The 26,655-nt window shown below is 38.0% G+C and overlaps 2 protein-coding genes across 3 annotated transcripts in view; one reads left to right on the plus strand and one right to left on the minus strand.

The window, feature by feature from the left end:
* Positions 1-1,880, plus strand: part of LOC101857457 (DNA polymerase nu) — a 21,472-nt gene extending 19,592 nt beyond the window's left edge. Inside the window, exons 17-18 of the mRNA XM_005089923.3 lie at positions 366-433; positions 1,642-1,880. Of these exons, the coding sequence (XP_005089980.2) occupies positions 366-433; positions 1,642-1,790 (217 nt within the window). The 3' untranslated portion in view covers positions 1,791-1,880. The remainder of the gene's footprint in view (positions 1-365; positions 434-1,641) is intronic.
* A 3,431-nt stretch (positions 1,881-5,311) lies between these two features.
* The window catches only part of LOC101857848 (nicotinamide/nicotinic acid mononucleotide adenylyltransferase 1), a gene marked incomplete in the record, with an annotated part of 75,540 nt that continues 54,196 nt past the window's right edge, over positions 5,312-26,655 (minus strand). Inside the window, 6 exon segments of one of the 2 annotated variants that reach the window (XM_035970185.1) lie at positions 5,312-7,730; positions 12,847-13,093; positions 19,473-19,568; positions 20,013-20,071; positions 20,904-21,005; positions 21,602-21,732. In XM_035970185.1, the coding sequence (XP_035826078.1) occupies positions 7,689-7,730; positions 12,847-13,093; positions 19,473-19,568; positions 20,013-20,071; positions 20,904-21,005; positions 21,602-21,732 (677 nt within the window). 2 annotated transcript variants of the gene reach the window in all.

The raw sequence follows: 26,655 nt of genomic DNA on the forward strand, positions 1-26,655 counted from the left end.
TTTGTGTGTGTGTGTGTGTGTGTGTGTGTGTGTGTGTGTGTGTGTGTGTCAAAATAGAACGCAAAAGAGTGGCAAGGGCAGACTGAGAACAACAACTTTTTCTTAAAACATGAACTGATAGATAATGTGGTAGGCCAGGATGATAACGTTTTTTGAGAGGATCCGGGAGCAGAAATGAATGGCAGTTCATAATTAATCGCCTACGTTTGTTTCAGATCTGGCACTCTATGATGATGGTGGGCTGAGGTAATGAAATGTAAGGCTTTAGATTAGATCTTTAAAAAAATATATATTGTGAGCCAAAGCATGTTTTAAGTTGTCGGTAGGTAATTAAAGACACACTATACATTTATTCACTTTTTCAGGTTGCTCTTACAGATTCACGACGAGCTGCTGTGGGAGCTCCCCGAGGACCAGATTGAGGAGACCAAAGGTAATTCTACACAGCCCGTAAGGCGACAAGAGTGGGTGGTTGGCGGGTGCTCTGGTGTGGTTTGCTACTACTTGCCTATCAAACGTCTATCGTCCTTATCTCCCCTCTTTCCTATTTGGCACATATTATAATCTAAGTGTGTTGCAAGTGCCGTAAAACGTTTACTAAAACTAAAAAGACAACAGATGTAAGTATGCATGTAAGACAGATCTGTGAGCATTTCATGACCTTCTGTTTTAGTTTTTATTAATAACCCGTGGACACTTTAGTGTTACCATAGTTACTGTTTTGCTGGTTGGTTTCGATTTTAATGAGCCGACTGGCACCCTATAGCTATAGCCTATGGCTACACATCCTGAAAAAGTAAGCCTCCTTTAATCTGAAGCATTTTTGTATTACCTACAGTGATTCAATTGTTGTCATACTGCTGTTTTAGTTTCGTTTGAGTAACTCCCTCAGTAAAGAGATACACATTGATGTAATAACGTTCTTTTAGAGCATACAAAAGTAAAACAGACAAAACGTTAAAGGAAAAGAAAAGAAGTACTTACCGGAGGTACCCTCCAATCACTCGCACGTTTTATTTCATGTACTTGCATTGCATAATAATTTAAACTCTTGTGGGGTATCCCATAAATTACTTATTTAAACTATTGAAATGAACACACACGCACGCACACGCACATACACACACACACACACACACACACATACACAAAATAAAATGACCCCCCCCAAAAAAAAAAAAAAAAAACAACCCCAACCCAGCAACATCAACAACAACAAAAACCCAACAACATTCCTTCAAAAAAATAATCAATAACTAAATAATTAAATAAATTATTTTTTAAAATACAAACCAACAAACAAAGAAGTAACAACAACATCACAAAAACTCAACACAACATGTCACGCTGCAGCAAGTCTCACTTGGTCGCTTTTAAGGACAAGTGGGCTAACCTAGATTTCGGGGGTTCACAGAAATCTTGACGAACACTAAAAGTGGGCATTGCCCTACCTATAGGAGAAGTTTGGTTTCGTTGATGTGTATAATTTGTTTGGTTAAAGAGAAAAACTCTCCTTGTCTTTTAAAGAAACTGAACAATGGGCAAAAAACTTTACCTTCGATTTTCTCAAAACAGCATTTTTCGGGATAGCCCCCTTGTGCTTAAAAGCGACCAATTACCCTCATCCATCACGTTCCTCAGGCCTCATTCAGAGAGTGATGGAAGACCCCCGAGCTGTGTGCGGGGATCTGTGCAGCCTCCAGGTACCCCTGCCGGTCTCCCTGAGTGTCGGCAAGTCCTGGGCGCACCTCACACCTGTCCAGTCCCACCCACCGCCCGCTCCACTCTGAAGGCACAGCCGGGCATCATTGGTGATGGAGAGAAATATCTGAACAAACATAGCCCATAAGTTTGTGAAATAAAGGCTTTCCTCGCTTCAATATTCTGCTTCCTTTTCTTCTACTTCTACGTACAGCTACAGTTGATAAAGTAAAGTCAAACAAACAAACAAACAAAAAACAACCCAAAACAAACAAACAAACAAGCAAACAAAAAATGCATTATAGAAATTAAAGTATTACGGCTCACTGCTTTATTTGAAATAATTAACACGTACAATGGTGTCCACTTAAACTAAGTTAAACAGAAATCTGCGAGATCGGTTTTTCTTTGGTTTAGCTGAGTAGAGAAGTTGCTCAAATAGAAAAAAAATCGGGGATTTTCTTTCCTTTTACCGTTGTTTTCGGATTAATACAGCTCACTTCTGAGGACTCCATCGTATAGATTATATATATATATATATATATATATATATATATATATATATATATATATATATATATATATATATATATATATATATATATATATATATATAAAATACTCTTTAACATTTTTTACTTCATATCTCATATTAAAGGCAATATCTTGATTAATACTTAACGATTCTGTCTGAAATTTTCAGATAAGACAGTGCATTCATTTTGCAGCAAGGGAAACATGCGGGATGCAAAGTTAATAATTTATAAAATTTTCAATTTTGAACTTATAGTTGTCAGTGGTCAAAATGAAAAGTGACAGCTTTCAGTTACGTCTGATGACATTTGGCGTTGTCACATCCTCACATCGTCGACGCATGGACGGGGTGAATCGAGGTGTTGTCTATTGAGGAATAATATTACACTTTTCAATTAAGGCTTAATCTAACTGAGCAAGGGGTACGGGGCTAACGTGGTGTAACGGTGCTGCACGAATGTCGCGATCTAAAATGCATCATCACACGCGACGCTGTGCCCAGTGAAGTCTGTGCTGGATGCGATGGGGCTGCAGTTTTATGCGACAAACTAGGCCCCTAGCACGGAGGTTCTTATATTTCAAACGAGAAGAACAGTCATGACGAAGATCCGACTGCCATTCTAAGTCTTTTCGACTCATCCTGAGCCTTTGTTCGCCGGTTGAAATTGATTTCTCAAGCGTTGCGTTAGGATGAATGAGTCCACCCTCCGTTTTGTCTTTCTGCGTTCTACTTGCTTGAGTCTGTCCTTTTGAGAGCCTACCGTTGCAACAATATGGTCCCATGTGGCATACACAGTGTGTTTCTTCACGTTGAACTTTCTCGCGACTAATGATAGTATTGATAGCGGGGTGTCCACTTGAAGCATTTCAAAGATGTGATTTCTTTCTGATTCATTCAGCCGAAGCATGGAGAATCGAAAAAGAGAAGCCACTTTTTTATGTGGCGAAAAACTTGGAAGGAGTCCAACTTTGCGGATGTATTTTTTGCTTTCAAAGTTACCCACACATTTTCACAATATTTTACAAAATATCAAAACCGCGTGAATGGCACCGTCAAATAAAACGACAAACCAGTGCATCCTAGTGAGTACAGTTCACGAACGACAATAAACTTGCGTGACATGTGTAAAAATTTCAAAGTACATGTAATTTTATATGTAGTTTTTTAGCTATACGCTTTGAAAATGTGTGAAGTTAAAAATGTTAATGAGTATATATATATAGATCTCTCTCTCTCTCTCTCCCTCTCTCTCTCTCTCTCTCTGTGTGTGTGTGTGTGTGTGTGTGTGTGTGTGTGTGTGTGTGTGTGTGTGTGTGTGTACGAAAAAAAAGTCCTCGAGAATACCGGTGGCCACAGCTATATCATAGCAGGTTCGATAATGTTCGAAGGGAAATGCGTATCTTGTATACATGAACAAGGAGTAGGAGCCAAAAAACATGCGTCTTGGTTTGCAGCAAAGACTGTTCCATAATAATTTCTATTTGAAAATTGAAGCAAAAATATCAGCAGCGATGACATCACGATAAAAGTGAGCGAGAATTGTTGAGGACGCCTTTAGAGAATAAACTAAATATAAAATGAAGAATGTTGTACGCACCCATTGACACAATTTAGATCATAATATAGGAGGCGGCACTGTTTGTGGACCAATCCGGGCCGAGAGAGACGCAAGATCCCAGCAAAAAGACCGAGGAGAGTGAACTACATCAAGTACGTATTCCGTAGTTTAACACCCTTGATTTAGAACAGTAGATACTGGATGTCGATGGTTTGGTAATCCCAAGATGCAAAAAACAAAATCAAACCCCAAACAAATAAACAGGGCAATTGGTCGCTTTTTAATTTTAAGGACAAACGGGCTAACCCAGATGTCGGGGGTTTCCAGAAATCTTGACCTACACCAAAAGAGGGCATTGTTCTACCTATAGGAGAAGTTTGGTTTTATTTGAGTGTATATTTTTTTGATTAAAGAGAAAACTCTCCTTGTCTTTTAAAGAAACCGAACAAGGGGCAAAAACTTTACCTTCGATTTTCTCAAAAACAGCATTTTTCGGGACAGCCCCCTTGTGCTTAAAGAAGCGACCAATTATTGGGCACGGTCGTGGGCGTGCAGGAGGAGCAGTGCCTTTATTTACAAACAATGCACATCTTCCGTGTCATCTGAATGATAATGATGGTTTTCCAATCATTTCTGTCATCTTAATGATAATGTTGGTTTTCCAACCATTCTCCAAATGAAAATGAAGCATTAATTATGATAAAAGTTATATAACATTTCTCAAGCTTCAATTCCAGGTTACATGCTTTCTGACTACGGGCCATTTATGATCCCTCCATTATGAGTATTGTTTTTTTAGTAAGCGTTTTACGGCACTTGCAACACAATAAGGACATATAAGTGCCAAAGATTAAAGGTGTTACATGAGAGTAATTAACACAAAAAGAGGAGGAATGATTTAATATTAGGGCGACAGAATAATGTTTGATAGGAAAGAAGAAGCAAATCACACCAGAGCACCCGCCAAACCACCCACCATTATGAGTATGAGGCCGGGCTATTTTGACCTTTTCCTTTTAGCACTAGGAAAAACATCCCAAAGTGGAAATCGACGTCGCGTCTTCTGCGTATGATGGTGAAGAAATTAACCAGTACACTACAGACACTGGTCTTTTTATCTCGTTCTGTAACCTTACAAAGAAGAAAACTACTACTAGTACATCCGAGGTGAGTTACAGTTTATTGCCCGAACCTTCTCTTAGCTCTGGGCATTTTGTGGCAAACGTGAAAAAAATAGTTCTCTTGTCTTGTCTCTGGACCAGCTGGACACGTGACGAACGGGGTTATGCTGTCATTACACACATGGGATTCTGTTTATAAGATTGTTATTCATAAATATATAATATTTTTTGTTTTTCAAGATATTATATCAGTCTAGATCAAACAGATTCACACTTTCTTATCACTACTAACGTCTAGCAGCCAACATGTAAATTAGATCTTTTCTCAGATATTGCAGTTTAAAATGATACATTTCGACAGAGAAACACACAAAAGAGTAACTAGAAAGACAATTCGATTGGTAAACATTTGCATTTATTTTCATATTATGAAAACATTTATATTTTTTCAAATTCAGTCAGACATGCTGTATTCTGACCTGTAACACAGACACATGTATCACTTTTCAGCATACCAAAATTCAGAACACGTTGAGCTGGAGCTATTGTTTTAACAGGAAATGGAAACAGCTGGAGCAAAGCATGAGTTGTGTATAACATTCGCAAGAGCGTCCCACAATTTGACAACTTTTAATTAATAATAGTCTATACTAAGAGCAGCAGTACAGATGAGTAAGCTATGATGTGCTATAATTTCTTCACTTTCTACACAGCCCCTTGTTTGTGTTTAACATTGAATGGCTCTTTAAAGCCTATTGCAAGCTTTTTTAAAATTAAAAAACCACGACAAATAAAACCAGAAGTAGTTTAGAGTTTAGAGGAGAGACATTACAAGTTACGACTGTTATGACACTGAATTGACACTACACTTCAACAACAGGAGCTCGACAACAAGTGAACACTCTTCTACTTAAAGCACTGTTTCTAAATGTATGGTAGACTACAAGTATCAATAAGAATGAAGAACTAGTAATGCTTGAGAAAGTAATCTTAAGCACCGTCAAAGAAGCAGATTCGTTTCGAAGTCAACAAACATGGACACGTTTGCAGTGCATAACATTACATCGAAAGTGAAGTTTGGACATCAAACTCTAATAGCCACGTTCAATTCCATGTACATAAATGATTACAATTACATAAGTAAAAGGAACATACAGAAGGAAGACGTTCTTTACCTTGGCTGCTTTTAAAACACACTGAGTGCTCTTCTCTCAAGCGAACCATTTCTAGAAATTGTTACCTTTGTTTCATTCAAGTCTTTTAAATATTTTTCATTTAAGTTTAAGCATAGACCCTAACGTAATTCAAAAATGGAAAACCGCACTGATAAAACTTGAACTCAACAGAACAACCATTCTTTGCGCAATGAAAATTATACTAACCTAAGATCACAGTATTTTCAAAGAGTTTAAAAACAGCTATCACTTACAAAAAATCAACAACAACAAAAAAACACCTACAGACAAACACAACATGCAAACAAAAAAATAATTAAAATAAACTTTAGGGTCTGAAAAAAATCACTCACGTTGAGCTAGATTAAACAGTAATATTAAAATGACTCTGCATGTCCGTCTTTCATTTGTATCCAGCAGTTTCAATCTACGCTTGTACAAAAGTGTAATCCTTTCCTTTGACAGCAACGGAAACCTCCATTATGTCATGGTATTACTGAATAGCTTGACTGGGTGATCTGTGATTTCATTTCAACAATAGGTCTGCATTTCTCAATTGCATGTAAATGTTATGCTTGCAAAAACCAGGAGTTTTCGTGTTTTTAAGTCTTAATGTTTGTTTCTTTGGGGGAGAGTGGGGGAGTTCAGAACATGTCATGTAGGTGAGGTATCCCACTAGCATTGCTAACAACGATTAGTAAACTCCTGTCTATAGACACAAACTGACGAGACCCAGATACCAACTTTTTTTACCACTGTCCTGCTGGCATTCAAACCACCACAAACATGTGCAGGAAAACTTGTTTTCAAAACAGACATGACTGGTTGGGCATATCATATTACATCAGAATGTTACTATTACCGCTTTAGTATAGAGACAAGCAAGTTTCCAGTGCTATTACTTTTTATTATCAAGATCAATCACACAGCCCTCCACAAAGCCAGACAGAAATGCCATATATAAATAAATTTTACTTTATTATTCTTATTTACATAACAATAATATTGCACTAAAAGCAAGACAGTAATCGATTGGTAGTAATAAATGTAAACTTTACGCACCGTCAATGCAGCATAAACATTCTTAATGCGGGTTATTTCCATCTTGTCTATAAGGGCTAACTAAGGCTGAGTGAGATATAGCATCCAAATAGAAACACAAACACGTTCAGGAAAATAATTTTTGGAGCAGGAATCGCCCAGCCATGAAACCGCTGACGCTGGTCGCCTACACATTAAATAACTATCAATATTGAGTAAGCCAGAGGAAAGTGGGAAGCAAGACTTTGTGATAAACAAACTTTGGGTAGGTTTTCTTTTCTCTTTCATATTTGAACAGACTGTAAGATTATCAGTGACAAAATCTTCGTGTGAATACTTTTATGTCCGCACTTTAAATTAAAAGAGTATAACATTTCTGGCAGTGTTCACAAGATAAAATTGACCCATAATCGTGGCATGATAGATAAGATTCAAAGAAAAGTATAGAATGTTTCTCGTGCAACTGACTGATCGGTACTGGTACTTGAAAGTTTGAGCCTCAGAAATCAAAACCTTAGCCGCACTATTCTGCAATATACTCCTTGACACCTGAGTGACTATTTGTCCTGTCGTCTTGCCCTGGTCTGTCTCAGGTTGTACTGCAAACAGAACCAGAATATTTCAGTGAGTAATCAACTGATTAGAATTATATTGATGTACTGTCCCAAGCCGCTGGGCAAGTGCATGTGCATCATGAGTATGTTGTGATAATGGAAATTAAAAATAATATAATCAACCACGCGGTCGATCATTTTTCCTCAGAACCCTCTCCTCTGTATTATGCAATGTATAAACATACATGTAACAGATTATTATTGTACACATACTCCAAAGTATAGAATAAGCGTCCCCACCCCCCTTATTTATGTTCAGTTTCTTTCTTTGCGCACCCCCCTCCCCCGCTCTTTATTCCATACCCATGTTTATTATTTTCCAGCTTGCCACAGCCGACAATCGTGTGAAGCATTATATCCAGAATCTAGATATCTGGATGAAACTTCTTTTTTTTTTTTTCTTTTTTTTTTTTTTAATGGGAAATTACCCTCAGTATTAGTACTGGTACCGGGTTGGCTACTTCAATTTTCTGTGCATTTTAAACCCTTTCGTACATTGGTTTATATTTTTCAACGAAACTGATTTGTTCCTAAATGGGAAAAGATGTCACAGTAACTTACTAAAATCACTAAAATTTCATGATCTCTCGTACTTTTATTCACTGAAGGAGTACAGGGGTATGAGTTGAATGTGCCACCCCCTCCCCCCACATAATTAATTTTGGACCACTTGTCCGCCCCCTTTTATTTCTACCCCCCCCCCTCCCTCTTCCATTTATTCGATACCTTAGAGTAAGTATATTATGTATACGTGAAAAACTTTGGTTATAATTTAGGCATTATCACCGTTTCTGTGATAAAGGAACAGTTAAAACACAGATGTACGCCTATTTGGCGGACTTGTTTTGATTTTAGCTAGTGAATGACAGCAAAACAAATGGTGGTCGATAAAGACAAAGGACACGAGAATATGAAGGATGTGGAAGAAGTACATCCTACCAAGAGCACTAGCAACATTTTATAGTCGCTTTTATACTTTAAAGGCACAGCCATGAGAAAAGAACACACGCCATTCCCTGTGTTGGGACACACAACCTCCATATAAAGGACTAGTCAGCACTGCAGAGAAATGAAAGTCTAAATAGCATTTTGGTTAGTAATACTTGTTTAGCATTTGGTGTTGAAGATGAAAGAAATCTGCCACAGGCGTGCAGCGTACTTGTGCTACTGACAACAATCCCAACTTCAAGGCAGCTGACACACAGTACAGTGATATTATTCTTGACCACTGGAGTTGTGTTGGGGGCAAAACAAAAGAAATCAGATTGTGACACACAACTAACTGCCTTAGTCAGACGACACAGAGAACTGATTAATCAGTTGGATAATTCATTTGAATTTTCAGTGGTACCCAAGAGATTGACACTTACAAAAACATTTTGGCATAAGCTTTTTTTAAAAAGGAAGATCTGTTAAGAAAAGAATTCTAGTAAATATCAAGGAAACATGAGCATATAAACAGGTCTACTCTTAGAAAGTTGATGGAATGAAGTAAAAAGTCAGTGTCAAGAAAACACCACGAGAATCATAAAGAAAAGTGAGTAAGAAAAAAGGAACATTGGACTGTCACAGGGGAGAAAAAATAAAGAAACAGGCGAATAAAAAATTTCATGACAGCTGAGCAGCATCAAGTCCACAGTCAGACAAATGATTAAACAATTGCTGAGAACACACTGACAGAATGAAGAGGGCCCCAGGAGCTGAAAATAAAAGGCATTAATAAAACATGCGTGAAAACAACTGAAACACTTCTATACTGTACAACAACGAGGGCACTGCTGCAGGGAAGAAAAACAAAAGCACTGAAGTAAAGCAACTGCAAGGAAAGGATTTCAGGAAGCACAAATGAGTAAAACCTCCTCTCATAAAAAGGACATGGAGAAGCCATAAAAATTTTGGTAGATCTTTTCCTTTTCTTGTACATTTCATATTTTAAATCACAAAAAGCTGGCTGTACTCAACACTGATTATAAGCACTAAGTTTGTACGTCCTCCATAATATGATATACTCTACAAATATACAAAAAAAGCAGAAAATGCAGCAGTAATGGAATAGGTGATGTTTGCATCGACACAGGTAAAGACATATCATAACAACTATAATGAAGAGAATGTAAACAGGCAGACATGGCAGAAAACACTAATAGTGTCAGCAGGTGAGCCAGAGAAATGAGGTATTCATGGTAATGAGTAAAACGTTTGAAATAACAATAATGATCATATTACCGGTCTACTCATTCAACATCTACAATAAATCACAACAAAACTGAAATAGATAATCATGACTAACAACATTTTGTAAAGGAAAATGTTTTCTGCCAGGAAGATAATTTACTTCACTTGCACCTCGTCATAGAGCTTTCAGCCATTGAACGGAAAATAACCGGGCTTAACTTATCTAAAAAGGTAACATGAACACATAAATCCACACAAACACAAATCCACGCACACACACACACATACACACACATGTACCTCTCACAATAAAACAACATATCCATTTTGATTATTTTTTATGATTTGCAAAGCAGGATTTAATTGCCTACACTCTATTTTATAAAAGTGTACATCTTGATATCCACACAGTTTTGAACAAATAAATATTTACTTACTTTTGTGAAACAACCATCACTTTCTATCTTTAATGACAGACAGTATTACTGTGGCAATGGTCCAAAAAACAACAACTGACCTTTGAAAAATGAAGTTTTCAAAAGAGTCTGACAACACTGGCACTAGTCCAGCTTAGACTTAGAAATATTACTCACAACAAATTGTTTGAATCTTTACAGTACAGTGAATTTATGATAAATATATTTCTCAAACCACATAAATCCAAGTCTTTGTACAGTTTGAGACTGAGACTGAGCATCAATCACGCCCAAAACAGAACCTTTTATTTCATACTGCTCATTTATTGCAGAATAAGGCCTCAAGCTCTCCCCCCTTCTTACTGGTCATTTGTTGACGAAGACTCTGCTTAATAGTTAAAGAGACTGCTCCTGGAACCGGTCAAATACATGTTTAACCCTATCCATACGCTGTGTTCAACTATCGTATCCATAAGGCGTGGGGAACTCTGTTCCAACACTTTCCAAAGAGGAAATTTACTCGTTAATCCGATCCATACACTTTGCATAGTTGTCTGTCAAAATGATTTTTTGAGAAATATTGAAAGTTTCAAAAAGATCTTCGCACTAGAAGTATTCTAAAACGTGAAACAACTCTGGGGGTACAAAATGACCCCAGGGCGCACGGATAGGGTTAAGAAAGTACAGTTTGAGAAATTGTGAGAAATGCTAATTTTAAGCAACTGCGGAAACAGCATCAAGGTCTTTCTGTTTTTTTGTGTCATTTAAGTCTGTTTTGTTATGCTTTTCGCCTGCACTGAATGTTTGGTCCATGTAGGTATCTTCTTTTTGCACAAACCGACACCATCAACAGTCAAGTGCTAGGTTCTCTGACAGCACATGTTCATGGGATTAGGGCTCACATTTTGTTCTGCAAAATTTGCAAACAGTTAATCATTTTCCATATCATCTGTATACTTTTTCCAGAAACTAAAACCTTAAAGGCTCAGTAGTATTTTCACAAGAACAAAGGCCTACTCTTCAACCATGTACCCAAAATATTTAGCTTAAGTTAAAGACTGTTCACTGGCATTGCTTTTCTTTTCAGTTGCATGCAGCTCTGAAAGTGAAGTAAATTAGCCTACTACACCAAATGATGATTATTCAACTAAGGTACAGATTCTGTTGTCTTTTCCATGTTTCTTATTTTTTTCCTCTTTGGCCTGGTGAACTTTTTGTTCTCCGCTCCTATCTCCTTCCATTTCTCCTTCTCCTCCTCCCCTTTGCAGTAAATGCTTGATGGCTTCAAAGCACATAATAATACAGGTATGGCGAAAAAACAGAACTGGTGAAGGTGCAGCAGCAGCAGAGGAACACTCATTGGCAGCTTGAGAAGGTTATTGAACAATGTACATTATATTCTATGAGAAAAGCTATACTAACTGTAGTAATACTGCATTCAAGTAACATCCATAGCTATATTGCATACATCATTGGACCTCAAATGTTATGTAGTAGAATACTGATAAGCAAAACTGAAAAGTTTGGGTCCCTTGAAATTATTTACGTCTCTATGGTGTATTGATTTATCACGTCTAACCCAAAAGTATTCATAAAGAAAAAGTTGTGATCAGGTTTCAATTATTTAAAATAGTTATATGGATATTATTCTCATGGTCATGTAGTGACTACACAAATCATTTCAAAGCCGAATGCTGCTGAAACAGATATTTACAGTAAGAATTAAGAATCTATCAGCTACTTGTGGAAACTTATTTTTCAACGACCATAAATTCCCTATGTAGAGCAAGAACATTTACAGGGTATAATAATGCAGTCGATAATTATGTTGGCAAGTAAATAAATTCTGGTATCCGAAAGTATGCATGTGTAAAACTATGCAGTCCATCTACCCATGGTCAAAAGTCTACACCCAATCAACTCTACACTGTCTGGCTTTCAAATCTTGCGTGAGACCATAATGTACACTGTTCAGCATGACAGACAAAATGCTGACTGCCTGATTAACCAAATCTTTCAAAATGAATACTCAACACTATGGAATGCATCTAAGTTGAATCTGTACAGTGGTATATTCTGATTTGGATTAGCTTTTCATCTGGGAACTTTTGCTATTGAAGGAAATCTCCCCAAAAACCAACACGGGGCAGTTCTTGATTACATCTTTTCCTTACACGGTCCCTCTGAAATTCAAAGGCATAACAAAATACGCTTTTTGCATGTACCAGTCCGACCATTTGTATCAACAAAATACAGCCTAGTACAGAGTAGGTCAACCTTGTAGTAATCAAATACTTATACTTGTGCTCTGCCATGTTTTGGTAACTCATCAATTTATGCTTATCCAGTAGTTATGACATCCTCACTGATTCTTGATAAACTTGCCAATAAAATTATACATTGACGATAAAATATCACAAGTCAATTTAAATCTTTCATCCAGTCTCACATCACTGTCAGACACAGGTCTCTGGTGTAAAACCTAGACGCACACTTTTCACTCTCCTCACCAGCATCCCGATGTCCGACATACACGGCACCCGGCTTGGAGTACCGTTTTTATTCCCCGTCACCTTCTGCTTCTCCGTGTGAGCGGACATTTTATGCAGAGACAGGTGGCTGGCCCCATGCCCCGATGGGTGGGATGATCGCAAGACTACGCTGATCTCACCCGAAGAGGAGCTGGATTCTTCGTCATCAACTTCAGTAGTGGACATGTCTTGATTCGGAGACGGCATCATGTGATTGATATACTTACTGATACCACATCCCAGAGCAGTGCCAAAGGGGTGGGAGGAAAAAATGAATAGCATTACGGCACTGAAAAAAAGACATAATGAAAAGACAAAAACTTTCTTCATTGGCAATCAACACCATTAAAGCAACCATGATCAACATCAATCAGGCAAAAACAGTCATATGACCGATATTCACAGCTTCACAACCATTTGTGGGGTGGGGCAGTGAAAGATTGACAATATACATGCAGACAACAGGAATTACATTGAAGGATATTGAGAATGTAAAAGATACGGGTGTTTTTCAGTCAAAAAGAACTCATTGGTCAAAGATCGCCACACAACAGAAAATGTTTTAATATATTGAAACGTTCATGCTTTTTGATGACTCATCCTCTCCATTTGAAGTCTACATAATAAACAGCTTCTCATCATGAAAGGTTGGATCCTTAGTAATGTCAATTTGAAACTAGATGAAGATCTATGTTCCTAAAATGTTGCCAGTATTCAGAGGTAAAATAATCACCTTGTTGCAGAGAACAGTCCTATCAACTTTGCACACAAGAAGCTCTTAGACACTGCTATACCAAATGGAATTGATCACCACATGTATTTGTAGGACACAAACAATACCATGCCCTTTGCTGCGGTCAGGAGCTCAGCATTTTCTGCAAGATTTTTACCACTAAAAAAAAAAAAGCCGCAAGTGACTTATTGTCTATAAGGTTATAGGGGGAAATCAAAGGCTCCTCATTCACATTTATATTTTTTCTCAGTACAAACATTTTTAATGTGAAAATACTGTAAACTAGACCAAAACAAGAGCCAAGAATTCTCAATCCTGAGTTGTATGAAAACCAGATTTCTTCAAACATCCATATTCCATTTCCCAATTTTCACCTCTTTCTTAACTTTGTGAAATGCTGGTCACAGTGTCATATGATAAGAATCAAGAAATATTGAAACAAGACATTGAACAGAATTGATTTTAACTAACTCATGCAATCAAAAGCAGAACACAAAAAAAAAGAGAATTGGCAGCACACAAAGAGGAACAAACGGTAACAAAATAAAAAAGAGAACAGAATAAATGAGAAGCAAGAACACAAATCGAAGACTTCAGGAGTAATGTACAGAAAGCAAAAGGGAGAAACTCAACATCTGGTTACAAAAGTAATAATTATTTATTCATCTGTCATTATAACATGATCAAACAGTTCCAAAAACAGTCATGAGGTTCAACAGATTTATGCGAGCACTCTTCCACATAGACCAAGGAATTCGCAAACAAAGCCTTGTATCATAAATATCCCTGCTGTTTTCCTCTATCATTGGATTTCTCTAGTATCTGAGTACACGTCATGCCATATAAACAGGTCACTCCAACAACATGTCAGAACAGAGAGATTTGAAAAGACAAAGTGTGGTATATTTGTCATAACCAAAGAGTTGCTAAGGAAAAGAAAACTGTGTTTTGGATATTAGAATTTCTAAAGTTTCTCGGGACTGAGATTGCACACGAAAGTCTAGACAATTTCATATCAAGGAAAACACAGTGATCATAACAAGCTTTAAAAAGTTGGTAACAGAAAAGAAAAACCTGCTCTAATGACTGCCACTCCAGGATGACTACACATACAAATGACCACTTTCCACTGTCCCTCTTGTGGTTTTTCTCTTTCTCTCTATAAACATACTCAATGATATTGTTCTAAAGGGCCACCTGCCTAAGATGACCACTTTTCTCTTCAACAATAGGCAGTTGTCTTGGACTTAAGGACCAGTTCGATAGCACCTTTTATCAGCACCCAATTTAGAAGTGATATCTTATCAATCCTGGAAGTGTCTAATTATTTGACAGTTTGTTAAAAATAATTTGCTTTCCATTGTACAGTAAGCACGATGTAACTTATATTTGTCCATGTTGGAGGGGTTGGCCACTCTGATGGGAGTGTCTCTGCAATACATTATGCTCCTTGTTTTGAAGGAAAACATTATCCAGGGATTTACAAAAAGTACCTACAAGTCTTTTACATGTCAGCTTGCACTGTGGTTTAAAAAAAATGAAAATAACTAGATGCCAACCATAATGACTCTTTAAGATGGTACTCTTGATCATACATTTTTTACAATTAATTTACAAACCAAAATAATAGCTTTTCATTTGATAATATAGCATTGGCATTGTGACGTCTTTTGATATCTTATAAACAAAATATCAATATGAACATAGGCACAACTCAAAATGAAAATCCTGAGTTAAGGCTTCAAGAGCTGAACACAACATTAAAACTAGGATCATAAAAAACCCAAATTGAACTCATTTCCTCTCGTCAATTATTAAAAAATTTACAAAGATTTCCCTAAATTGCCTTCCGCCTCCCAGTAGCAGGTGACCTATGTCTATCGACTAGAGCTATCTGTAATAACAGATGATGACTTACATTGCTGTCAAATAGCTACAATCAATCAAATTCAGAAAAAAAAACCCAACAACAACATAACTTCTTCAAAAAGATACGGTTCCATCATCTGTTTAGTTTCCTTTCAGTACTTTAAACAAAGGCTAAAAAAATATAAAAAAAACTTTAGAGAGACATTTTCTTAGTGGTACTGTTTGAGCCTTTGATAACAGCCACAGTTGACACAACAAACCCACATGGGCATCTCTGATATAATGGAAACACAGTTTCTAAATAAGCACCACAGCTAAGAAAAAAAAAAGTCAAATCAACCTTGCCCCCAATTTTGTTTTGTTTTGATGAAAGGTCTTTTTTCCCCAAATGTCAATTTGTGAAATGCTCATTAAAACTGTGTGCTGAAATTTGTTGGAAGCAAATCTAACATTTAAAAACAAGAAAACAACATTCATGTGTGCATATATCAAAAGAAATTAACGAATTCAAAACAAAAACTGAGAGGAAATAACCAATACAACATAGATAAAACATAAAAACAGACCTGCCACTCTATGAAATCTAAAAATCAACATCTCAGGGGGGAAAAATCGGGATCAACGACAAATCACCAGGGTGACTTCCAAGTTAACTTAAAAATTGTCCAGGGGTGTCCAAAAATATATTATCAATGTATGTGCCCTTTGAGTCTCTGTGTGTGTGTGTGTGTGTGTGTGTGTGTGTGTTTTATAATTATTTTTTTAAATCCTGAAGTATCACGCCAAGGAATCCTAGTCCTAGTCCAAGAGTCTAATCCAACCCCGCAAGTCTCGAAAGACGCTCTACCCAGTGTGCATGAAATTAAGCTGACCACATTGATGGATGGTCCCCGACACACACGAAACTCACATGCTGAAGTCATGTGAGGCGAACGCACAACTTAAAAAGTTTTACTGATGGGTCAGGATGACGGGCCTGATAACCAGAACCTGGACAAAGCTTGTTTTGAAAGTAACAGCAGAGTTATGAATAGAATTGATACTTTGTATGTCGCAATTGAAACAGTCATATCTTGAAAATGTCCCAGTCAGAATGCCAAATCGATACAACTACTTCCATTATAGTTGAAATAACATGTGTGAGTAAAGATCCAACACAATTTGGGGCGAGTAAACTACTAAATAGTGTTCTGAGTTCCTGCTGACAAAAAGTTTAAGGGGTGCTTCCTGCGACAGAGGAGAACGCAAAGTAAGTTTTTAGAAATATCAGGCGCAACAGACGCCACAAAAATCGGGATACACGTGATTGAAATCGGGAAAATCGGTATGCTTCAGATGTGAGGCAAAAAATCGGGATATCCCGATTAAATCGAGATGAGTGGCAGGTCTGTAAAAAGCATTTAAGAAAAAAAAATTACAGTTAACGACTCATAAAGAAATAGAATTACACAGCCTTTGTTCATGCAACAAATTAGAAACAAATTGTAATAAAATTGATCAAACTTGAAGATCGGTATGAGTTAGGTTAGAGTACATCTGACTGCCCCATAAAAGATTCCCACCCTTATGTCCAACAGTTTTAGTCTTGCAAGAGTTAGTTTTGTGCTTATAATAATTGTTCATTCACAAACTTTTTTTTGTGCAAAGGGCAACAGAGAAGAATATTGAAACAACAATAATAAAGTGCTTAGAAACAGGATGACAACAGATAAATATTAACAGACCTATAGGAAAGGAACAAAAAGCACTGGTGACAATTTCCTAATGACCTTCACATCTTTGTGCTTTGGAGAGACAAGTGACTTGCTGTTTACAACTGGCAGGAATAATGCCAAATGCACGCACACACAGATTTTTAAAAATGCTAGCTGCGGGCAGCATAAACAAAGAAATTAGCAAATCAGGTATTATACAGCACACGTAACAAAGATGAAAGTATAAATAATATATCAATTGTTGGTACCTGAATAAAGCTCAGTTTCATCTGAGCTGAGTGAGAAAACAAGCATACACTCGGGTCATATGGCATGCACAGCTTAACAAAGAATGACACCACTGCTCTGGTAAAATAAAATAAAAAAACATCTTAAAGCACAGTTGTCTACGAACTTGGCCATAGCCACAGAATCTTCCTCTTCCACAAGCACTGTTCATTACTTAAGAAATATTGGAACTGCATTGCATTCAGTTCTAAAATCATTTTTCCTGGACACACCATATGTTATCCCATATAAGCTGTCTCTGCTATGAACAGAAAATGATTACTGCCACCAATTTTGATAGATTTTTTCTGATTATTGAGCACTTTCAGAAAAATATCACTGGAAACAGCCATAAACATGTACTTGCTCAATCATTTTATTTTCTCCTGATCCAGTGTCAACAAATTGGAACAGGTTGACCTAGCAACTAGAAAAAATGCAGTTGTCTCAGAGAAAATAAAATAGGCCAAAACAAAACACCCAAAAATCTTTTCTGAATAAATCCCATGGACAGCAATACCAAACACCAGTAACACGGAAAATGATTTTAACACTGGTCCCATACACCCAATCAGTGAAAAAACATGCATACCCCTGAGAAACCAAGCCTCAGCACTCAATACTCATTTAGCAACAAGCAGCACGACAAATGTCCTTCCAGATCTATTAAACAGACAAACATTTTTTTTTTACAGCACTCCTTTGGCTTAAAAAAGGCATGTAATAAAGATTTAACTTTGTCAACAATAATGAATATTCAGGAGAAAACTAAATAACACACAACTAGCTATGTCATCGCAAAATGCTACCAATACTGGTCAATGGGCAGATATTTTTTTTTAAAGACATCTAAAACACAAAAAGGAAGTGAACTAAAACCAAGCACACACAGTATCAAATTTCATGCACAGACTACAAAAGGGGCGGTAAATTAGTCCAAAGTGGATGGTAGGCAAAAGTGATTTTTTAAAAATACATCTGAATATTTTGACAAGATCTGAATTATGACAACATACACTTTGATTTCTGGCGTTAAAAGTGGCAAAGTGATTAAGGCAGTGAGTAAGGCACTTTTCCTCCCCGCCCCCCCCAAATCTTTTTGATAATCCCCCAAAAGACCACAAAGAAGGCACATACATTCAAAAGGGTTTCGATATACAGAGAATTAAAGTGAGATATCTGACTGATATCACACAAGATTCAAAACGCATATCTTCTTCTTGTACCCCTGCTAGAGCTAAAGGAACAACTTACAGTAAGATCTTCACCTTACAGAACAGTTTGCTTTTATACACAAGGCTGTTTTATTACCACAGAAAGTAAAAATCATCCCTTGCCTGACAGGCAGCCATGTGCTGTTTTCAAGGGAAAACATAAATATTCATACTAATTAGAGTGGCTTCAGTTTTGGGTAAGAATTTATTTTGAATTTTGTACACACAGCAGCCAAGAGGATCTACTCTTTTCCTTTTCAGTAGCGCCAAACGATCTTAAATATGCTAAACTTTAACACAAGATCTCTAAAATCTTTCTTCTTTATAAGAAAGGACTACGTATTTGATCATACCTACCCTAGAATCAGTGGTGTAGAAAACAAGAGATTTATAAAACCTGATACTGGTGGGTATCTCCAGGTTGACAGGTGAACACCATACCCGTTGAGCTCATGAACCCCCATCAAATCTCACATAATTTTCAAATTTATGAAGGAAAAGTTAGTAATTGCAAGAAATAAATTAACTATTTTGCTCCTTGGGCTAGATTGGCACATCCATAGGCAGGGTAGGAGTGGTCCATCTAAAGTTGGTCTTGCTATTGTTTTAATTTATGGATAAATAGGGCATTCTCACAGGAAAAGGAACATGGTTCAAAGTAAGTCACAGAAGCCGTTTCTTAACGTCAGAAAATTATAGTAAGCATCATAAAAGGGAGGGAGGCGGCGACAAGAAACGAATGGCAGGAATTGTGAAGGACCAGACAACATCAAGAGGTGACTGAGGTTCTGTCTGGGCAGCACCTACTTGTCAGGAACACCAAACAGCTGGTGCTGTCGGATGTAGTCAATCACAGTATCTTGTACAACATATTTCACACTATCTCCACGCCGTAATGCTCGTCTGAAAAAAAATATATACAAATGGTAACATAACATTTATCACACAGAAAGTAATTTTGACTGCCTTCAATGCCCTAACAGAATATACAGTTGAAAGAAAGAGAAAACATTCCAGGAAGAACAACAAAATTCAGAGCAAACAGTGTTAGAAACCTCAAACTTCAACATATGAGTTACAAAACTAAAATTTATGCATTACATTAATGCAAGAATGGTGCTGGTGATTGTAACATTCATTAATATTGCTAAAAAATATTTTAAAAATCTCCACGTATCAGCTGTGACCAGGAAGATATTAACGCAGCAGGTGTGAGAAAGGTTATAAATACAAAAAGAACAATATTCTTCCCAGTAAATGACTGACCACTAGGAAAACGCCACTACGTTTCGTCTAACACAAAAATGCGCTTTGATAAAAACAATGGTAAGAATATTTTTTCCTCACCTGACTTTTGTTGAGCTAATATCATTGTATATCCATTCTGTGACAATATATATATTTTCCTGAAAAGAGAAAGTAAGTTTTATTTTAATTTTATCTCACACACACAAATGAAGTACTGAATTTTCAGCAAGTGATCAAAAAAAAAAAGTCTAGAACAATAAAAGTTTTAGATCTTGCTTTGCTACCCATAAGGATGAAAGGAATAGAGAGGAAAAGTAAATTCTCTCAACTATAAGTCTGCCAGAGTGGCTTTCTCAGGTTTGCCAGCTCGTTCAAAACCCAACTTTGTAATTTAACTTCAGAGCGAGACTGTTTGGGTGTTTATGATAAGGCTGTCAAACTTACGATTGCCGAATCTGGGACAGTCCCAGGAAGTTCAGAAAGGAGTGTGTGTCCACTGACAAGATTTTGGCTGGTACGAAGGATGGATTAGGACATTACAGTGGTTTTATAAATCTTTTCGTCTAAGTTTCAGACAGGCAAAAATCAAGCAAGAGAAATTGATCAAATATGTTTTTTGGGTGAGGACATTGACAATGCAAGGACTGCTTTTCTTTTAATTATTTATTCCCATATGCAACCTCCTATTATCCCCCTAAATCAGTCACTGCGCCCAAAAGCAGAACTTTTGATTCCCCTTCAAGCTAGTTTTGACTGCAAAGGTATCATTTCAAAGGCAGGCAACGCTCAATGTTCTGCACTCCGATACCTTACATTCAGATTCAAGAGACAGTTGGGAGTAAATTCATGTGTCCTTTATCAATCACTGAATGATCTCATGCTGTTTCATACTGCTTAATTTAGAAATTTAGAGATATACTACACTGCATCATACAATGGTACTTATCATAATCAAATGGTTCTTGTATAGTTAGTATTTTTACTACCCACCTGATATTTTGTCAGGACGTCAGACTCATAAATAAATTTGTGCGGGTCTGAGCCGGAACGTGTGATCACCACCAAACCATGCTGGCCCACTATGTAATCAATCTGTGGAGGAAGGCAAAAAATAAGAAAATAAAACATTATCTACGTCACTAAGATTTAAAAGGTCCAAAAGTGTTACATCTTCAAGATACCAATCTGAGAAAATGAATGACCCCTTTGCAATGTTTTGGGAAAAAGAAACTTGGACCACACTAACACCCCCTCCCCCACCCTTCCAAAAAATCATGATTCTTGCATTTACAAAACCCCTTGCCACTGCAGAACAGGAGATGAAGTTCCATGAAATACTGTTTACTCTATATAGCAGTATGCAGAAAACACATGGGACTCATGTGAGCTCACATAAGGTAAGTAGGCCATGAGCTGTTTTGACACAGCTTCCTATTTTGTACTCAATAAGCAGAATAACAAAAAATTCTCAGCCTTTTCTCAAACACACACATGAGAAGAAAGTGTAACACTGAATATGCTACTGCACTGTCAAGAATTACCAACAACAACATATAAAGAAACCCTCTCTCAACCCCTCCTCAAATAAATACACTCCCTCCCCTCCTTCTGCAAGCACACAGAAACAACCATAACAAAATGTAAAAATAAAAGTTGCTGTGACATCCTTGCTGTGCGCCAGTACTCACATCCTCCTCCTGCCACAGTCCCGGTACAGCAAAAGACTCCAGCAGGTCGGCCCCACATAACAACTTGACACAGGGAGCAGGGTCTCCCTCCACCTCCACCAGGGGCACTTGGTTCTGGGGCAGGTCCGACACTGATCAAACACACACACAAAACGTGTTTGTTTTGGGGTTGTTGGTTGTTTTTTGTTTTTTTGTTTGTTTGGTTGTTTTTTTGTGTGTTTTTTTTTGGATCAGGACAATAGATGTTTGATAGGAAAGAAGAAGAAAACCATACCTGAGCACCCGCCAATGTAAGTGTTTAACAGCGCACTCAACTGCATAAGGTCATATGAGCACGCGGGACACATTAAACATTTTTAGTTTTTTGTTTAGTTTAGTATGGGGTTTTACTGCACTTGCAACTGCATAAGGTCATAATTTTTAGTTTGGTAGGAATCAATTTTGAATTTTGCCTAGGTGGCGGCCAAAGCCTACTCTTGTCAATTTTGGACCATCAAGGGATTTTTAATGTGTGCAACTTGCACATAAGACCTCTAAGATTTTTCGCTCTTATCCGAGAAGGTTTGATGTTAGATCTTACCTACCCTAAGATCAGGGGTGTGGTTGAAAGACAGCAGTAAGAAGGAGCCAAGGAGTAGCAGTAGGAGGCGGCAAAAAGAGTCAGGAGCCCTGAGGAGGGTACAGGGAGGGGGGGGGGGGGGGGAGAAGGGAGGGAGCAGAAAGTGGAGATGAAAGCAGACAACATAAAATGGTTAAGGAGCAGGAAAGGAAGTATAAGGAGAAAATATTAGAGAAGAAAATGTCCGTCACTGTCCGGTTTCGAACCCAGGACTTATTGGATGAGAGGCAGACACTGTAACCTCTAGACCACGAGAGCCCCCCACATGTTTGCTTGTGTGAGTTTAAGTAAACAGGAATAAAGTAACGTAATAACTGTCATTTACAGAAAGGAAAACAGAGGTGAACAACAGAGGGAAAGAAATGATGCAGGACCCACCAACCACCCACCTCTTAGTTTGAATAACAAAGTGGTTGAGTCATAGTTTCAGCTGACGTAGTACAACAGCTGTCATATGATATTTAGCCAAGAAAATACTAGGGCAGAGTAAACACTGCAAAGATGTACAAAGAACAGATAATACCTGCATCTTCACCAAGTGCTAGTTTGAAACAAAGAGGGGTCTACAAAATGACTAGCTGGTACTGTCAGGAAAATCAAGACAGCTGCCTGATGTCTCTGGACACAATAAAGAAGAAGCATCTATATGAAAAGACTTTCAGCTATCAACTATTCTACAGACTAGAAGAATCAAGAAGACAGGAGGAAGGGATGGACGATTACATCATGTTCTTCGATTAGTAAGAGTTTTATGGCACTTGCAACACAAGAAGGCCATATAAATGCCGGAAGATTAGAGGTGTTACAAGAGAGTAGCAAATACAAAAAAGAAGGAGAAGAGATAAGGACGATGGAGGTTTGATAGGAAAGAAGGAGCAAACCATACCAGAGCACACGCCAACCACCCGCTGCATCAGGTCTGCTATAATTGTCCACTGTGATGAGTTCATCAGACAAAGAAAGTGTGCCTGCAATATCAAGTAGGGCCTACAGGTCTTGGGTACTCTAATGACTATTTGTGTGGCAACTGCCACTTTTTTCTAAATGTCTTGAGTGCCATGAATTAACAATAACTTTGAAAAAATAAACATCATTGGCATGCTGTGTTCATGTTCATGAAGCAGACTACGTTTCATTAACAAAATACAAAAGAGGACAATACATCAATATAATGAGCAGAGAAACAAGGGATTCCACAATATGACAGGCATGAACACGACTTTAAAAAAGTGTTAGTAATGTTTTACTGCGCTCGCAACTGCGTCAGGTCATATGAGCGCCAAGGGGTGGGTGTTAACAGAGAAGGCCAAACGGGGAATCAGGCTTACTCTGCTCACCTCTCTAGCCTCAACAGCCCAAAGTCTGCTTCGACTATCAAGGCACCCCGGAAATAGCAGTTCACAAGAGAGTAACAAACTTCCAAAATAAGTAGAGGATAAATGAGGACAGTACGGATAAGAAAAGAAAGAAAAAGCAGCAGTTCCCCCATGTTGTTCTGGCACAGTATGAGCAAGACATTGATAAATCAGCCCATTTATTTTACTGTGCATAAGAACATGTTAATATCCCCCCTCCTTTGAGAATAGCCTAAAGATTTACATGACAAACCAAAACCGTGTACTTTGTACAAGTGCATTGGTGCCGAATCCAAGCACAACAGAAACTACCATAGAGTAGAGAGATAAACAAAAACTAGCAGTTTTTATTAATGCGTAGAGTCAGCTGGAAAGTAAATTGAGCAACAATTCACAACGAAGAGAAAAATAACACTGAAAAAAGTATAAAAAGCCTACCTCATCACCACCAAATAAAACAAAAGAATCGAAAGTGCAATGAACGAATAAGAGCAAAACTGAAACATAAAAATGACGGGTGTATAAGCCTTTCCGAAATGAACTGAAAAGGCATAGTAAGAGTATAAAATATCCTGTTTAAGTACAACTGAAAACACAATTCACCAACATGGGAACAACAACCTACTGGTAGTAAACACAGTCATGACGCAAAAACAAAAACCAAAAACAAAAACAAAAAAAGGAAAACGCCCCAAATATAAAAACTGTAACAGCTGAGTTCTAAATACTAAAACACGCCTGACGTCCTCCATTGTCATTTATATTCATATCACGACAAAAGCTTAATTATTTTGAGATAATATATTCAAGTTTACTTAATGATCTATTGGGTCAGTGTGTTTCTCTTTCACGCAAGCATAATTACAACCACACACGCGCGCAGGTGTTCTGAGAGATGAGCGTAGTATGAGCACAAATACACGGACAGAACCCGTGGTCTACCCTCTGAACTGACAATGAAATGTATCATCTGTTCACGCTGCGCGGCAGGCGCCTTGGGCATCACCGGACACATTATTGTGGCTGCATAAAGATTGGTGTATATGGGGGAGGGGGGGAGGTTGTAAGAGTTTTACGGCACTTGCAACACAATAAGGTCATATAAGATTGGTGTTTTTGGTGCTAAGCCGACTTTCTCTTGATGCTCTTGGGGATAACAATGTTATTTGTAGAAAGCGTTTTACGGCTCTTGCATCTCAATAAAGCAATTTAAAGATCGAAGATTTGAGGCGCGACACGAGAGTAACAAAGACAAAAAAGATGGAAGAAAGATAAGAACAACAGGTGTTTGGTAGGAAAGAAGGCGCAAACAAGACCAGAGCACCCACCAACCACCCACGAATGATAATGTGTGTCATGTCCAAGGCACTCGCCACGTAATATAAACACATAATGCAGTTAGTTGTCACAGCTTAGTGTAGATCACTGATTCTTTTCGTGTATTTGTGCCCAATGCAATCGGCATTTCCAAGCACACTCATGAGTGTGTCTGATTGTTTGTTTGAGTGAAGAGAAACACATCAATATAATAACGACCATTGAGTGTAGAGGAAAAGAAAGGCGGACTGCAACAACCCGAGTCAGTGTGTGAATGTGCGGTTGTGCCAGTCTAACATTACGAACGCCTGTATTGTTACTTCAACTGCACACTTACGGCTCCATAAAAGGCTTCTCACGAGGATCAATAGCTTTTACTTTTACCTATTTTTCATCAAACTAAATCAGCTTCAAGCATCATCACCACTGGGCATGCAATATAAAACAAATACCGCATAAGCATTGGTGTCTTCAGAGCAAAAGTTAAGGTCTTCGCCGAGCCCTAAAAATCTGAGGACGAGAGACGGACTCTCACATAAGGACGACAACTTCGTCAAATACATCAGTATATCTGCGGCGACCGAACGACACGTACGTCACAAACATACGTCGGCCCTTATGCCAACTTTTTTTAAACGAAAAGAAATAGGTCTACCCACGCTTCAGGCCAAGATGATGACCCCGCCCCCTCCCCGTCCGTCACACACACACACACACACACACACACACACACACACACACACACTTTTCTGCATGGAATACATCCAAGCTAGCTTATTAAAATATAAACAGGAGACCAGCAACGATAGACCTAAAAGGTAAATGGTAAGGGACACGAAAGTCTTGAAAGTCCCATCATTTTTCTTCAGCATCGGCAAGATTGCGATGAGGAATACTAGAAAACAGAGAATACGTACCTTTCGACACAATAACGGACTTCTGTACTTAGAAACCTTTTAATTACGTGTTTTATTATGCACTACTGACAGCTATGTAAATTTCTGCTGGGAACGTAAAACATTTGAATTTAAAACATAAATGACACCGTGAACAATGCAAGGAATAAAGCCTACCACCAATAATCGCACTGCATCGAAACAGCTGGTGTGGCAAAATATCACAGTTTCCTCCTCCCAGCGTAAGAGCCCGTGACTCGCGCAAGAGCCGAAACATTCAGCAATAACCCAACAAGACCAACGCAAGGAAGAGAAAACGTGAGTCAAACAAAAGCCCCGCAGAAAATACCAGTGACGGCCTCCAAAGTGTTGGCAAGGTCGTTGGCCTCCTCAGAGCCGTGGTAGTCGGTGTTTTCTGAAGGGAATGAACCAATGGGAGTTACAGAGAGGCAGACACGTCTGCCCGATAACGGCCATTTCCTACTAAGGAGAGGAGGGGAGAAATAAATAGGCAGAAACAACACAGTAAGGTCATCGAACCAACCACTGAAAAACAAAACAAAACAAAAAGAACAAAATGAAAAAAAAAATTCCCAATCCCCCAGTTACGTGCCACTCAAAGAAAAGGAACAATGGAAACATAACGTGGAATGTAGTAACAGTGAATCGCAAAACAAAGGTCACATTTCACCAGGACGTATATAAGACAAATAACAACGGAAGCACCGAAAAGAAGTACAATGTACATGTATGTAGTTGAGTTTTAGTTTTGGTGGAAGTTTTACGACACTTAATTGTAACACAAATAGGTCACATAGATCTCAGTGTCAAAGATAAATGGCGTTACTAAAGAGTCACGTACCCCCC

This window comes from Aplysia californica, unplaced genomic scaffold (genome assembly GCF_000002075.1).
Source record: "Aplysia californica isolate F4 #8 unplaced genomic scaffold, AplCal3.0 scaffold00010, whole genome shotgun sequence".
Classification (NCBI taxonomy): domain Eukaryota; kingdom Metazoa; phylum Mollusca; class Gastropoda; order Aplysiida; family Aplysiidae; genus Aplysia; species Aplysia californica.